Source organism: Chelonia mydas, chromosome 2, assembly GCF_015237465.2.
Source record: "Chelonia mydas isolate rCheMyd1 chromosome 2, rCheMyd1.pri.v2, whole genome shotgun sequence".
NCBI lineage: Eukaryota > Metazoa > Chordata > Testudines > Cheloniidae > Chelonia > Chelonia mydas.
Window position 1 is genome coordinate 222,491,717 of NC_057850.1, and position 16,106 is coordinate 222,507,822.

The following is a 16,106-nucleotide window of genomic DNA, read 5'->3' on the forward strand; positions in this document are numbered from 1 at the left end:
CACAGGCAGCCTGGACAGTAGTCAGGAGCTGTTCAACTACAGGCTGAGCAAGTGCAGAATGGTGGTAGAATGTGCATTTGGATGTTTAAAGGCGCGCTGGCGCAGTTTACTGACTCGCTTAGACCTCAGCGAAACCAATATTCCCACTGTTATTACTGCTTGCTGTGTGCTCCACAATATCTGTGAGAGTAAGGGGGAGACGTTTATGGCGGGGTGGGAGGTTGAGGCAAATCGCCTGGCTGCTGGTTACGCGCAGCCAGATACCAGGGCAGTTAGAAGAGCACAGGAGGGCGCGGTACGCATCAGAGAAGCTTTGAAAACCAGTTTCATGACTGGCCAGGCTACGGTGTGAAAGTTCTCTTTGTTTCTCCTTGATGAAACCCCCCGCCCCTTGGTTCACTCTACTTCCCTGTAAGCTAACCACCCTCTCCTCCTCCCTTCGATCACCGCTTGCAGAGGCAATAAAGTCATTGTTGCTTCACATTCATGCATTCTTTATTCATTCATCACACAAATAGGGGGATGACTACCAAGGTAGCCCAGGAGGGGTGGTGGAGGAGGGAAGGAAAATGCCACACAGCACTTTAAAAGTTTACAACTTTAAAATTTATTGAATGACAGCCTTCTTTTTTTGGGGCAATCCTCTGTGGCCGAGTGGCTGGTTGGCCGGTGGCCCCCCCACCGCGTTCTTGGGCGTCTGGGTGTGGAGGCTATGGAACTTGGGGAGGAGGGCGGTTGGTTACACAAGGGCTGTAGTGGCAGTCTGTGCTCCAGCTGCCTTTGCTGCAGCTCAACCATACACTGGAGCATACTGGTTTGGTCCTCCAGCAACCTCAGCATTGAATCCTGCCTCCTCTCATCACGCTGCCGCCACATTCGAGCTTCAGCCCTCTCTTCAGCCCGCCACTTACTCTCTTCAGCCCGCCACTTACTCTCTTCAGCCCGCCACCTCTCCTCCCGGTCATTTTGTGCTTTCCTGCACTCTGACATTATTTGCCTCCACGCATTCGTCTGTGCTCTGTCAGTGTGGGAGGACAGCATGAGCTCGGAGAACATTTCATTTCGAGTGTGTTTTTTTTTCTTTCTAATCTTCACTAGCCTCTGGGAAGGAGAAGATCCTGTGATCATTGAAACACATGCAGCTGGTGGAGAAAAAAAAAGGGACAGCGGTATTTAAAAAGACACATTTTATACAACACTGGCTACACTCTTTCAGGGTAAACCTTGCTGTTAACATTACATACATAGCACATGTGCTTTTGTTACAAGGTCGCATTTTGCCTCCCCCTACCGCGAGGCTACCCCCTCAACCCTCCCCCCTCCCTGTGGCTAACAGCGGGGAACATTTCTGTTCAGCCGCAGGCAAACAGCCCAGCAGGAATGGGCTCCTCTGAGTGTCCCCTGAAGAAAAGCACCTTATTTCAACCAGGTGACCATGGATTATATCTCACTCTCCTGAGGATAACACAGAGAGATAAAGAACGGATGTTGTTTGAACGCCAGCAAACATACACTGCAATGCTTTGTTGTACAATGATTCCCGAGTATGTGTTACTGGCCTGGAGTGGTAAAGTGTCCTACCATAAAGGACGCAATAAGGCTGCCCTCCCCAGAAACCTTTTGCAAAGGCTTTGGGAGTATATCCAGGAGAGCCGCGAATGCCAGGGCAAAGTAATCCTTTCACATGCTTGCTTTTAAACCATGTATAGTATTTTAAAAGGTACACTCACCAGAGGTCCCTTCTCCGTCTGCTGGGTCCAGGAGGCAACCTTGGGTGGGTTCGGGGGGTACTGGCTCCAGGTCCAGGGTGAGAAACAGTTCCTGGCTGTCGGGAAAACCGGTTTCTCCGCTTGCTTGCTGTGAGCTATCTACAACCTCATCATCATCATCATCTTCTTCGTCCCCAAAACCTGCTTCCGTATTGCCTCCATCTCCATTGAAGGAGTCAAACAACACGGCTGGGGTAGTGGTGGCTGAACCCCTTAAAATGGCATGCAGCTCATCATAGAAGCGGCATGTTTGGGGCTCTGACCCGGAGCGGCCGTTCGCCTCTCTGGTTTTCTGGTAGGCTTGCCTCAGCTCCTTCAGTTTCACGCGGCACTGCTTCGGGTCCCTGTTATGGCCTCTGTCCTTCATGTCCTGGGAGATTTTGAGAAAGGTTTTGGCATTTCAAAAACTGGAACGGAGTTCTGATAGCACGGATTCCTCTCCCCATACAGCGATCAGATCCCGTACCTCCCGTTCGGTCCATGCTGGAGCTCTTTTGCGATTCTGGGACTCCATCATGGTCACCTCTGCTGATGAGCTCTGCATGGTCACCTGCAGCTTGCCACGCTGGCCAAACAGGAAATGAGATTCAAAAGTTCGCGGTTCTTTTCCTGTCTACCTGGCCAGTGCATCTGAGTTGAGAGTGCTGTCCAGAGCGGTCAAAATGGAGCACTCTGGGATAGCTCCCGGAGGCCAATACCGTCGAATTGTGTCCACAGTACCCCAAATTCGACCCGGCAAGGCCGATTTAAGCGCTAATCCACTTGTCAGGGGTGGAGTAAGGAAATCGATTTTAAGAGCCCTTTAAGTCGAAATAAAAGGCTTCATTGTGTGGACGGGTGCAGGTTTACATCGATTTAATGCTGCTAAATTCGCCCTAAAGTCTTAGTGTAGACCAGGGCAGAGCCCACAAAAGATTAATCTGTCCCTGGCTCTGAGACTTGCAGCTACAGCTGTTTTTTTTATTTTCTTTTTCTTTCTTTTTGTACCGTTAGTCTGCAATTCACAAAAGCCAGCATGCTAGGCAGGGAGCTGCCTAAGCTAGCCAATGGGAGATGGTGACAAGAGGGGTATGTGATAAGCCCTGCCCCTCTCTCAGCTGCAGGGAGGCATCAATCTGTTTTTGGGATTCTCAGCTATAAACCCTCTCTTGGCATTAGGTGCTTATGCTTTTTAACAAGCAGCGGAGATGAGGAGGAAGAGAAGTTATTTGAGAGAAACGATAGGTATGAGATTAACTCTGTAGCCTGATAGTTTGAGCACTCAGCTGAGAAGGAAGACCCAGGATCTGGTCCCCCTGCTCCAATGCCTCTTTAATTAGCTATCCAGAGTGCAACAACTTCAACAGATTGAGGAAACCTCACAACAGAATTTCCCATAGCTCAACAGTTAAAGCAGGCATGTGAGTGGTGATACTCATCTTAGGTGGATGGGGCGACTTGACCTGGGTGTCTCCCACATCCCAGGTGAGTATCCTACCCACTGTGCTAAAAGTTATAAGGGAGGTCCACCTTGGGCTGTTTTGTGTGAACTCACCTGAAGGGCCTAATCAACTAGATGGTCTCTAAGCATGCCTATTGAATTAGGCCATGCATGCTGCTTAGGTGACTGAATACTTATCTTCCTCTGGTTTGTGAATCACTCTGGGACTTAGGTGGGAGACAGGCACCTAGAGGGAGGCAGCAGTATGTGTGCTCAGGAGCCGAAACAAAGTCACGTAGGGAATTTTTACTGCAAAAACCTAGGTGTGTACAAGTTCAGAGGGAGTTTTGTGCATCAGAGTGGTTCCAAAACTGGGACTTAGGTGCCTAACGCCTTTTGTGCATACAGGCCTAGGTGCTTATGATTTTGAAGCTAGAGAATCTGAGTTCTATTCCTGGTGCTCCTATGAAGCTCCAAGCTGCCATGATCTGCAACATAGTGAAAATCACTAAATCATATGTGGCTATGGATTTGTTTGCCTGTGAGCCATGTGGAAAAGCACATTTTGTAAGTTAATAAATAAATTGTAAATACTTATTTGTATTGTCTGTGTAATGTTTTTATAGTAATTATGCTTTATAAGACTAAATTGTTTAATAGCACTGTTGTAAGTTGTAAGTATTGGAAGACTACTCATTGGTTTTTGTGAAATGAGTTGGGTATCTCAGTCAATTTCATAATGGACAGGTTGCCACATTCCAAAAAAATCTTTCATAACTTACATTTGTTGTCAATCTTGGCAAGAAAGCCAAGGAGACTGAATTTCTCTCTCATGCCTACTGATGGTCCTTCAAAACAGGGTTGAGATATATTACCCACTGTTTTAATGATCCCAGTAAAAGTTTTACTATGGGGAACTTTGAAAATTAATATATTTCACAATTTACACCCCCTCTTTTATCCCAAAGCTCTTCCCAAACCATATATATAAAATATCACCAAAGTGAAGCCATCTCTGAAGTGGAGCATAGAAGCCAACCAACACACAGAATGCTGCAATAGTATCACTAAACTGCCATGTTGGTTTATATTTATGCAGATCAGCCACAACTTTGTTTTTTGAAGTCTTATCTGCAAGATCACCGCACAGTAAACTGCATGGTGCTAAAATTATCCACCTTGCAAAAATGAAGATATAAATCGCATAAGTTGGACTGCACTCCATGCTTTCCTGGAGTCTAGGTATATCAAAAATGATGCTTAGAGCAACAACTTATCCCCTCTGGTTTTAAAGCACTGTCAATGACGTGAAACAGAGGATTTCAGTCCCCTAGGGTATTAACCTAGAACATTTCATGAAGCCTACATTTATAGTGGTCATCATTAAAAACTTTCTGATTTTGTCCTATTTAATAAATAGTATTTAAAATATTCTCTAAATACTCTCTACAGTAAGTGCAGGGAATACTGTAAATATTGAGATCAAATAATCTAAGAAAAACTGGAAAGTTTTTAAGGGAGCTCACTTAATTTTTTTTAAAAAGTGTAACTCTTACAAAAAATTACATATCTTCAAGTTTCCTTTAGAAATGCCTTTACAAATTGCAAAACAGAAAAATCTGTTTTTAAAATAATATTTTATAACTGTGCTACTACTGTAAATAAAGCTGGGACTGAAACTAGATTGTAATGTGAAATCAACAAATATAGAGGGACATAGTGTCTGATGGCTAACTCTACTGAAGCCCAAAGAGTTGCACCAGCAGAGAATTTGATCCAGGGTAATTTCTGTCTGTTACTAAAACTACCCTTCATTTTTTGCTGTATATAATATGCAAAACACGTTAAAAGCAGACAGCTCTAGTTGATTCTAAAGAATCCTTGAAGATGTCAAAGCATAGTATTATGTGCATTTGAGACAAGTTTCCAAAAACCTTCATGTTTTCTAAACCAGTGAGAATAAGAATCAACCTTCATTCAAGTTATTTAAAAACAAATATCAAGATATGTGCATGACTTAATAACCGTGACACTATATGAGGGAAAAAACAGGTGGAAAATGTAAGTATTGCCTTGAAATATATTGCAAAATCAAATTTTCAGAGAAATAATTGCTCTTTCTCCCCTAAATGTGAAATTTCCTCTAGTTTTGGAAACAGGAGCTTTATTGTACTCAGGAGATTTCCTGCTTCAATGAGATCTAATACTCTGTTTTAGACCAGTAAAGGCCTAAGATAACCGTACTTTAAAAGGAGAACATTTTTAAATGCATAAACTATTTTAGCCTATTTTTTAAAACTTTTTTTAAAATTACTTTCTCTTAGCCCCGTACAATTGAACTCATGACCTAGCTTTAAAAGCAGAGATACAAAAATGGTTCCTGTAATAATCTGAAAAACTAGTTTTTTCCTGTAACATGTGCAGGCAATCTTTCTCTGGTAGGTTGTTTTTATAGGTTGTGGCTATATGAAGCTGCTCCAGGGTTTGGAATATCAAAGTAAGTCCTGGGGAGATGGATTAAGGGGTGGAAAAGAAGATGAGGCAGTCAGAAACATGAAAAATACATGTAGCACATGGTTCTGCAATTTGTCACATGTGTAAACACACAGAGCAATTAAGAAACAACAGGAACTGATTAAGCTGCATAGATAATTAACTGAGCATTATTATTAATAAAATAGTGGCATATCTATGAATAGTACTATATAAAAGATGAAGTATGCCAAATATATAATAGGTCCCTGTCTCAAGGGCTTGTAGATCTTCCTATGCAGAAGAAAGGTGATTTTTTTTAGCAGTTTTTCTGAAGGATTTTGTGAAAGGCTGTTGCATATGAGACAACATCAGTAAGTCATGAATATATTGACCAAGTGGGAAGGGAAATAATAGCTTTTCCCATTTATTTTAACTATTATATTTCTGTATTGCAAAAGTTAATATAAATCTTAACTTTTTTAAATCCATGTTTGTTGCTATTTTGTTTTTTTATATGTCAACACCATCCTTTCTGAACAGATACTTCTCTTATGACTCTGTCACCACTGTTTACTCTCTTTCTAGCTCACTAATTATGCCGCCCTAATAGCCCTTAAAGAAAATGACTGAGCTTTGTATGGTAGGGATAGGCAGGAAATGTGTCATATGCTGTGACCCAAATTCTGCTCATGGAATAAATTCCATTGGACGTGATGGGGCCACTCCTATGAAGTTAAAAAAACCAAGATTTGGTCTTCGGGTTACATATCATGTGCATGTTTAGTACCATAAAAACAACAATACTTTTATTAAGAGGGAAGGTTCTCTCATGGATTGGTAAAAAGATAGAAACAAAGGGTAGGAATAAATGGTCAGTTTTCAGAATGGAGAGAGGTAAATAGTGGTGTCGTCCAGGGGTCTGTACTGGGCCCAGTCCTATTTAACATATTCATAAACAATCTGGAAAAAGGGGTAAACAGTGAGGTGGCAAAATTTGCAGATGATACAAAACTACTCAAGATCATTAAGTCCCAGGCAGACTGAGAAGAGCTACAAAAGGATCTCACAAAACTGGGTGACTGGGCAACAAAACAGCAGATGAAATTTAATGTTGATAAATGCAAAGTAATGCACAGTGGAAAACATAATCCTAACTATACATATACAATGATGGGATCTAAGTTAGCTGTTACCACTCAAGAAAGAGATCTTGGAGTCATTGTGCATAGTTCTCTGAAATCATCCACTCAGTGTGCAGCGGCAGCCAAAAAAGCGAACAGAATGTTGGGAATCATCAAGAAAATGATAGATAATAAGACAGAAAATATCATATTGCCTCTATACAAATCCATGGTATGCCCACTCCTTGAATACTGCATGCAGATGTGGTCGCCCCATCTCAAAAAAGATATATTGGAATTGGAAAAGGTTCAGAAAAGGGCAACAAAAATGATTAGGGGTATAGAACGGCTTCCATATGAGGAGAGATTAATAAGACTGGGACTTTTCAATTTGGAAAAGAGGTGACTAAGGGGGAATACGATAGAGATCTATAAAATCATGAGTGGTATAGAGAAAGTAAATAAGGAAGTGTTATTTACTCCTTCTCGTAATACAAGAACAAGGGGCCACCAAAAGAAATAAATAGGTAGCAGTTTTAAAACAAACACAAGAAAGTATTTTTTCATGCAACACACTGTCAACCTCTGGAACTCCTTGCCAGAGGGTGTTGTGAAGGCCAATACTATAACGGGGCTCAAAAGGGAGCTAGATAGATTCATGGAAGATAGGTGGATTAATGGCTATTAGCCAGGATGGGCAAGAATGGTGTCTCTAGCCTCTGTTTGCCAGAAGATGGGATTGGGTGACAGGGCATGGATGACTTGATGATAACCTGTCAGTTCATTCCCTTTGGGGCACCATTCATTGGCCACTGTCAAAGGACAGGATACTGGGCTTGATGGACGTTTGGTCTGACCCTAGTATGGCTGTTCTTATGAATAATGTGTATTTACATATAAATCCACATGGTTAACTGGCCAATCCAGGTTTATTTATAAATACATACTGTATTGAGGAATAATCTATCAGTGTCACCACCCTGAAACCCATCCTTAATTTCCTCATTTATAAGATGTGAGAGAGTTAACAGCAGTAGTGTTAGATCAGCCCAATCCACAGGGAAGCCTTGAAAATTAAAGACGGAAAACATACCAGAGACTCACTCACCATTTGGGGCAGCAGCAAAGAAAGGGGGGACGAGGATGTTTCTTTTAATATTTTACTTGCCCCTTGCCCCTACAACACTGAATTGCTTGCCCTGGGGCAGACAGAATTGGATGAAGTTGGGGGACTTAAGGGGCGACTTAATCACAGCCGCCAAGTTTGGTGCAGCTCCGCAGATGCCATTCTTCACAGTGAGAAAAAGTCCGTGATCTCTCTCACATCGCCCCCCCCGCAGCAGTGGGAGCAGATGGGGATGCTGGCAGGCACGGAGCAGGTAGAAGCCATTTTGGGGCAGGACGGTGGAGCAGCGGGGGGCCGAAGCCAGGCAGCGGGGGCAGCGGAGCTCAGGGGCTGAGGCTTCCTGGGGCCCCTCATCTGCCAAGCCCTCGGCTCTGGGGCTGCTGCTCCCTCCGCCCACAGCACGCGGCGGCCCCCGCAGCAATGTGGTACAAAGGGCAGGGCCCGGTCCAGCCTCGTGCCCCCATCCCCATCCCTCGTGCAAATCAGGTCAGCATCAGCAGTCACGGGGCCGCCGCCGTGGTTCCTACGATGCGGGGCTGAGATGCGCCAGCTGCCCCCCTGGACACGCGGGGCCTGGGAGCGGGTGCTGCGGGGGACGCCGCAGGGCCCGGGAGCCGCTAGCGGGGAGGGGACAAGCCCCTCTCCCTCCCGACGCCTTAAAGGGACAGCACCCCGCGCGTGGGACTGTCCCGCTGGAAGGCGCCCCTGCCTGGGCCACTTGCCAGCAGGTGCAAAGTCCCGGCTCCCACTTGCTCCAGTCTGACGGGGGGGGTGTCAGTCACCGCCTGTCAGGGGCATAGCTGCCCTGAGAGCGCCTGAGGGGCCTCCTCTGCTGGCTGACCCACCGCCCCATCCAACGACCCATCCTGGGGAGGCAGGGGCAGTGAAAGCACCGGGGTTATCACACAGCGGGAGGGCAGAGCCCCTCCCAGCCCTTCGTGCCTGCGCTGAGGGGCGTCTTCGGGTCAGGCATTGGAGTGGGCATCCCTGTTTTCCCCGGCATGCTCTGCGAGCACGGAGGGGTGGCTCCTGAGCTATGCCCTGACAGGGAGGAGGAGCTGAGGCCGCCGCGGAGAGTCCCCTTCCCCCGCCCCTCCATCGCACTCGCACGCCACACACCGTACCCCGCCACCGGGAGGGGAGGGAGAGGCTGTTCCCCACCCCCAGCGCGCGGACCCGAGATGCCGCTCTTCGCCACCAACCCCTTTGACCAGGATGTGGGTAAGTGGCAGAGACACGAGCGGCCCCGGCCCGGCCCCTGCTGCCGGGCGCCCAGCCCCCCGCCCGGCCCTTGCTGTCTGGTACCCAACGCTCTCGCCGCCTGCCCCCTGGCGTCGGGCACTCCCCACTCTGCTGTCCGTCTGTGCTGCCTGCCCCCGGGTCTGCCACCATCCGCCCTGGTGCGCCCCTTCCCCACGCTCTGAGTTGCCCCCCGCTCCTCGCCTCAAACTTGTTTTGCCAGCCCACCCCGCGCGAGCCCCTGCTGTTGAGGGCTTTGTTTTCTGGGGGAGGGGCAGAGACAGCTGGGACCAAGGGGCAGGCACGAGGGTGGGCTGTGCTGAGCCTTGCTGGCAGTGCCGCTGCGCTCTCAGGGGCCGCACTCCGTCACGAGGGACAGAGACACGCACACAAAGGGGACGGAAATGCTCACTGGTGAGAGCGCTGTGGACAGCGAGGCGTTGGTATCTGCCTGACGTGACTCAAACAGCTCATCGGATGTATGTAGTGAGCTGTAGCTCGCGAAAGCTTGTGCTCAAATAAATTTGTTAGTCTCTAAGGTTTCACAAGTCCTCCTTTTTCTTTTTCCAAAATGTAAAGTTACATATACATGATCTGAAGTTATTTTCTGCCTGCCCATTTGATTTTTTGTGTGGTTGGTTTCTTATCAGTGATTAGCTTCAAATTTTTCAGTACTATGTTACACAGGTAAGTTAACGTAAAGGCAATTACACTTTTAAAGACAATGACACTGTCAGTGATCTAGCTGCTTTAAAGGTGGAGATCTCTGGTTCATCTTCTTTTGATAAGCAAGTAAAGCCACTCGTGATCTAAAAAAACCTGTGCTATTAAATATGAAATATATTTCAGGGATCAAGTTTCTTCAGTACTCATCACTTTTTGTGTTTAGGACTTATAAACTACAAATTAATGATTCATTTTGTATATATTAGTATGACTTCAAAATTCAATGCTCCCATTAACTCTCCCACTTCCCCAGACACCTCCACCTTATAATCGGTCAGCTTTCTGGGAACCACAAGCAAATGTTTCACAGACTGCGGTTTTAGAACTAGAGAACAGAATTATTGATAAATGAATCGGTACCTATATTGGTACTATTGTACTAAAGGTTCAGTGTGATCACAGTCGTCACATTATTTCAGGTGCGATTTTTGCCCCACATCCACAGAGGCACTATACTCCATCACTTCCTTTCTAGGTACCTACTGGCACAGCATTGTCTTCTGGGAAGCTTTGAAAGGCCTTCTTGAATCAAGGGGGAATTATGGGAAAATGTAATTTTTTGGAAGGCAGTACGGTGAGACCAGTTATTGTGTTTAGAAAATGAGCTTGGCGGGACACTACATACTCTCTGCAGATTTATATAACCAATAGCCTGAGAGACATGTTAAAAGTTCTCCCCCAGAAACCCTGGATTTTTCTGTCATGGCGCGTCCAAAGTTACAATTTGACACTATACTGACAAAGGGTTCTTGTCCATAATTCATTAATATTTGCCCTTTAAAGGCCCAAGTTGGCTGAAAATGATTGTAATGTATATGGAAATGGTATTAAAGGCAGAACTGAATGGACAGAGAAACTTAGAAGTCATACACAAGAAAAAAATATTGCAAACAGCCAATTTGAGTGAAAATTATTTATTTATGGGCAATAAAATATATGAAAGAACTAAAAATTCTTGCCCTGCTGGGATGTTTTATGCATCAATATTTTCTACAATTATCAGTCTAACAGATAATGTGCAATAAATTACCATGTCTATCTTTTGGTAGCAAGTATAGCAAGTATTACCCGACCCCATAATTTGTTTGTAATGGCAATACTAACCTTTTACTGTAGGCTGGACCATTTTGCTATTTTCCCTTAAGAGAAGTGTTTGTATACCAGCCTCACTGATACATTTAATGATAAATTATAAATTTAATACATTTGATGGATTTTTTCTATGCAAATACCTAAAATATTACTATTTTATTTGACAGCCAGTATATTTTTCTCAGCAACAGCACTGAGAAAAGAAGAACACAAACCTTTTTACTAGAATCCTCTTGTATATGACATTTGTTTCTTACATATTTTTAAGACAGTGACAGCTTATCTGGATTGGTATGAATTGATGTGATTATCTGTATAAATCAACATTTTATTTTCTTATTCAAATCTAGTGTTCATTTTGAACTGTGTATTGCTCTTGGCACTGTAGTGCTTATTCCCTGAGTAAAATACATTTTTATTTCCCACTCTGACAGTCTACATACAAAATCTCTCTCGTTGGACACATCGTCATTGTGAATGACAGGTTCAGCAGCATTTTTGTGAGTGTTCTCACACTTCTGACACTTACACAAGTCTGTGCAGGAAAACCCAGCAGCAAGACAGGAATACCTCCCTGTTTGACTTTTCTCATGCCTGCAACATATTATCTGGTGCTGGACTTTTGTCATCCAGGTGCTTGCTGGCAAGCTCCCTGTTTTCTAAATGCCATCCATGATCAACGGGAAGGAACATACATCCTGTTAACAAAAGAGTGCCTCATTATAGCAGCCTCGTTATTTGCCTGCCTGCTCTGTTGGTGTAGCGTAGGCGTTCTCAAACTTCATTACATTGTGATCCCGATCTGGCAACAAAAATTACTACATGACCCGAGGAAGGAAAACCGCAGCCTGACCGCACCCGAGCCCCACTGCTCCAGATTTGGGGGCAAAAGCCCAAGCTCCACGGGCTGGGGTGGTGGGGCTTGGGCTTCAGCCCCAGAGCTGTGAGTCTCGGGCTTTGGCCCCGTGCAGTGGGGCTTCGGCTCCAGGCCCCAGCAAGTCTAAGACCAGCCCTGGCGACCCCATTAAAATGGGTTCCCAACCGACTTTGGGGTCCTGACCCACAGTTTGAGAACCGCTGGTGTAGAGCATCTCATGTTTGTGGCATGCTCCTTTCAGGTAGTGAAGATGCTGCTAGGCAGCACACCTTGTGTCAGGCATGACTGACATACTGTGATGAAGTTTGGCCACACAGGTGACACACAAATTTACTTAAGCACAAGGAATCATCCAAAGCACAGGTTTTGGTGGTGATGGGGGACTTCAACTACAAAGACTACTCATATACTTTAAGGCCAGAAGGGACCATCATAATCCTCTAACCTGACCTCCTATGCATTGCAGGCCACAGAACCTCACCCACCCACTCCTGTAATAGACCCATAACCTCTGGCTGCGTTACTGAAATGCTCAAATCATGATTTAAAGACTTCGAGTTACAGAGAATTCACTTTTGTCCACTAGTTTAACCTGCAAGTGACCCGTACCCCATGCTGCAGAGAAGGGTGAAACCCCCCCAGGGTTTCTGCCAATCTGACGTGGGAGGAAATTCCTTTCCAACCCCAAATATGTTGATCAGTTAGACCCTGAGCATGTAGGCAAGACCCAGCAGCCAGACACCTGGGAAATAATTCTCTGTAGTAACTCAGAGCCCTCCCCAGCTAGTGTCCCATCATCGGCCTTTGGAGATATTGCTAATAGCAGATGCAGATTGGCTGCATGCTGTTGTAGGCAGTCTCATCATACCTTCGTCTCCATAAACTTATCAAGCTCAGTCTTAAAGCCAGTTAGGTTTTTTAAAGCCAGCTGCTTGGAAGGCTGTTCCAGAACTTCACTCCTCTGATGGTCAAAAACCATCTTATTTCCAGCCTAAAGTTATCGATGGCCAGTTTATAGCCATTTGTTCTTGTGTCAACATTGGTGATTAACTTAAATAACTACTTTCCCTCCCTGGTATTTATCCCTCTCATGTATGTATACAGAGCAATCATTTCTCCCCTCAACATTCTTTTGGTCAGGCTAAACAAGCCAAGCTCTTTGAGTTTCCTCTCAAAGGTAGGTTTTCCATTCCTCTGATCATCCTAGTAGCCCCTTCTCTGCACCTCTTCCAGGTTGAATTCATCTTTCTTAAACATGGAAGACCAGAATTGCACATAGTATTTCAGATGAGGTATCACCAGTGCCTTGTACAATGGAACTAACACTTCCCTGTCTCTCTACTGGAAATACCTCACATGATGTATCCTAGGACTGCATTAGCCTTTTACACAGTTGCATCACATTGACAGCTCATAGTCTTCCTGTGATCATCCAATACACCCTGGTCTTTCTCCTTCTTTGTCACTTCCAATTGATAAATCCCCATCTTATAGCAAAAGAAGTTCTTGTTAATCCCAAAGTACATGACCTTGCACTTTGCACTATAAAATTTCATCCCATCTCTATTACTCTAGTTTTCAAAGTCATCCAGATGTTCTTGTACGATATTCCAGTCCTCCTTCGTATTTGCAATACCTCTCAATTTTGTGTAATCCACAGATTTTATTAACATACTCCACTTTTGTGCCAAAGTCATTAATAAAAATGTTAAATAAGATAGGTTCCAAGACCGATCCCTGAAGAGCTCTACTAGTAACCTCCATCCAGCCCGACAGTTCACCTTTCAGTACAACTTGTCTCCCCTTTAACCAGTTCCTTATCCACCTTTCAGTTCTCATATTAATCCCCATCTTCTCCAATTTAACAAATAATTTCCCATGTGGAACTGTATCAAATGCCTTACTGAAATCTCGGCAGACGTCTGTTGGGAAATAATACAGCAGGGCACAGACTATTCAGTAAGTTCTTGGAATGTACTAGAGACAATTTTTTATTACAGAAGGTGAAAATGCAATGTGGAGAGACTGTTCTAGATTTGATTCTGGCAAAGAGGGAGAAACTGGTTGAAAATTTGAAGGTGGAAGGCAGCTTGGGTGAAAATGATCATGAAATGATAGCGTTCGTGATTCTAAGAAATGGTAGGAGGGAAAATAGCAGAATAAGGACAATAGACTTCAGGAAGGCAGACATTTGCAAATTCAGGGAATTGGGAGGTAAGATCCCATGGGAAGCAAGTCTAAGGGAAAAAAGCGAGCCGGAGAGTTGGCAGTTTTTAAAAATATATTAAGGGCACAAGAACCAACTATCCCAATGCGAAGGAAAGATAGAAAGTATGGTAAGCGACCACCCTGGTTAATGAAGATATCTTCAGTGACCTGAAACTCAAAAAGAGTCATACAAAAGTGGAAACTAGGTCAAATTACAAGGAATTAATATAAAAACAATAACACAAGCATATAGGAAAGAAATTAGGACGGCTAAGGACAAAAACAGACCTCCCCCCCCCAAGAAAGCACGCCACCCCCAATTAAATTAGCTAGGGACGTAAAGGGTAACAAGAAAACATTTTACAAATATATTGGAAGCAAGAGGAAGACCAAGGACAGAGTAGGCCCATTACTTAATGGGGAGGGAAAGACAATAAGAGAAAACACAGCAGTGGCCAATGTATTAAAAGCCCCTTTTTTGTTTCAGTTTTCATCAAAAAGGTTAGTAGTGATCGAATGACTAACATAGTAAACATCAATGTAAATGGGGTCTGAAACTAGCTAGGGAAAGAACAAGTTAAGAATTATTTAGATAAGTTAGATGTCTGCAAATCAGCAAGGCCTGGTGAAATACATTCTAGAATACTTAAGGAGCTGGCTGAAGAGATCTTTGAGCCATTAGCAATTATCTTTGAGAACTCATGGAGGATGGAAGATATACCTGAGGGCCAGAACGGGGCAAATATAGTACCTAGCTATAAAAAGCGGAATAAGGACAACCCAGGGAATTAGAGACCAGTCAGCTTAATTTTGGTACCTGGAAAGATAATGGAGCAAATAATAGGTCAGTTTGTAAACAACGAGAAGAAAATAAGGTGATAAGTAACAGCATGGATTTCTCAAGAACCAATCATGTCAAACCAACCTAATATCCTTCTTTGACAGGGTAATGGGCCTTTTGGATAGGGCAGGGGCGGCCAACCTGTGGCTCCGGAGCCACATGCGGCTCTTTAGAAGTTTGTATGCGGCTCCTTTAATAGGCACTGACTCTGGGGCTGGAGCTACAGGTGCCAACTTTCCAGTGTGCCAGGGGGTGCTCACTGCTCAACCGTGGCTCTGCCACAGACCCTGCCCCCACTCCACTCATTCACGCTCTCTCCCCTGAGCCTGCCATGCCCTTGCTTCTCCCCCTCTCCCCCAGAGCCTTCTGCATGTCACGAAACAGCTGATCAGGAGGTGAAGTGAGGGAGGGGGAGGTGCCGATTGGCGGGGCTGCCAGTGGGCAGGAGGCGCTGGGAGGGGAGCTGAAGGGGGGCTGCTGATGTATTACTGTGGCTCTTTGGCAATGTACATTGGTAAATTTTGGCTCCTTCTTGCGCTCAGGTTGGCCACCCCTGGGATAGGGGGAAGCAGCAGATATCTTGATTTTAGTAAGGCTTCTGATACTCTCTCACATGACCTTCTCACAACCAAACTAGGGAAATATAGTTTAGGCACACCTACTATAAGGTGGGAGAGGAGGGAAGACCACTGGTTGTAAAGCTCTGAGAGTATCAATGATTCACAGTCATGTTGAAAGGGCATATTGAGGGGGCTCCCTCAGGGAGCTGTCCTGGGTCTGATTCTTTTCAGTATCTTCATAAATGATTTGGGTAACGGCAGAGAGGGTACACTAGTAAAGTCTGCAGACAATACCAAGCCAAGAGCGATTGCAGGCACTTAAGAAGACAGCATTAGAATTCAAAATGATCTTGACAAACTGGAGAAAAGGTCTGAAATAAATAGGATAAAATTCAATAAGGATAAATACAAAATACTATGCTTAGGAAGGAATAATCAATTGTATAAATACAAAATGGAAATGGCTACTGAGGAAGGAGTACCGCAGAAAAAGGATCTAGAGGTTATAGTGGATCATAAACTAAATATGAATCAACAATGTATTGCTGTTGCAAAAAAAGCAAACATCATTCTGGCTGTATTAGCAGGAGTGTTGTAAGCAAGACATGAGAATTAATTCTTCCACTCTACTCAGCACTGATAAGGTTTCAGC

At 44.6% G+C, this 16,106-nt stretch overlaps 1 protein-coding gene across 1 annotated transcript in view; it reads left to right on the forward strand.

The window, feature by feature from the left end:
• The first annotated feature begins 8,862 nt into the window (after positions 1–8,862).
• STAM (signal transducing adaptor molecule) overlaps positions 8,863–16,106 on the forward strand; it is a 76,640-nt gene continuing 69,396 nt past the window's right edge. The window contains exon 1 of the mRNA XM_037890792.2: positions 8,863–9,132. Coding sequence (XP_037746720.2) covers positions 8,913–9,132 — 220 coding nt within the window. The 5' untranslated portion in view covers positions 8,863–8,912. The remainder of the gene's footprint in view (positions 9,133–16,106) is intronic.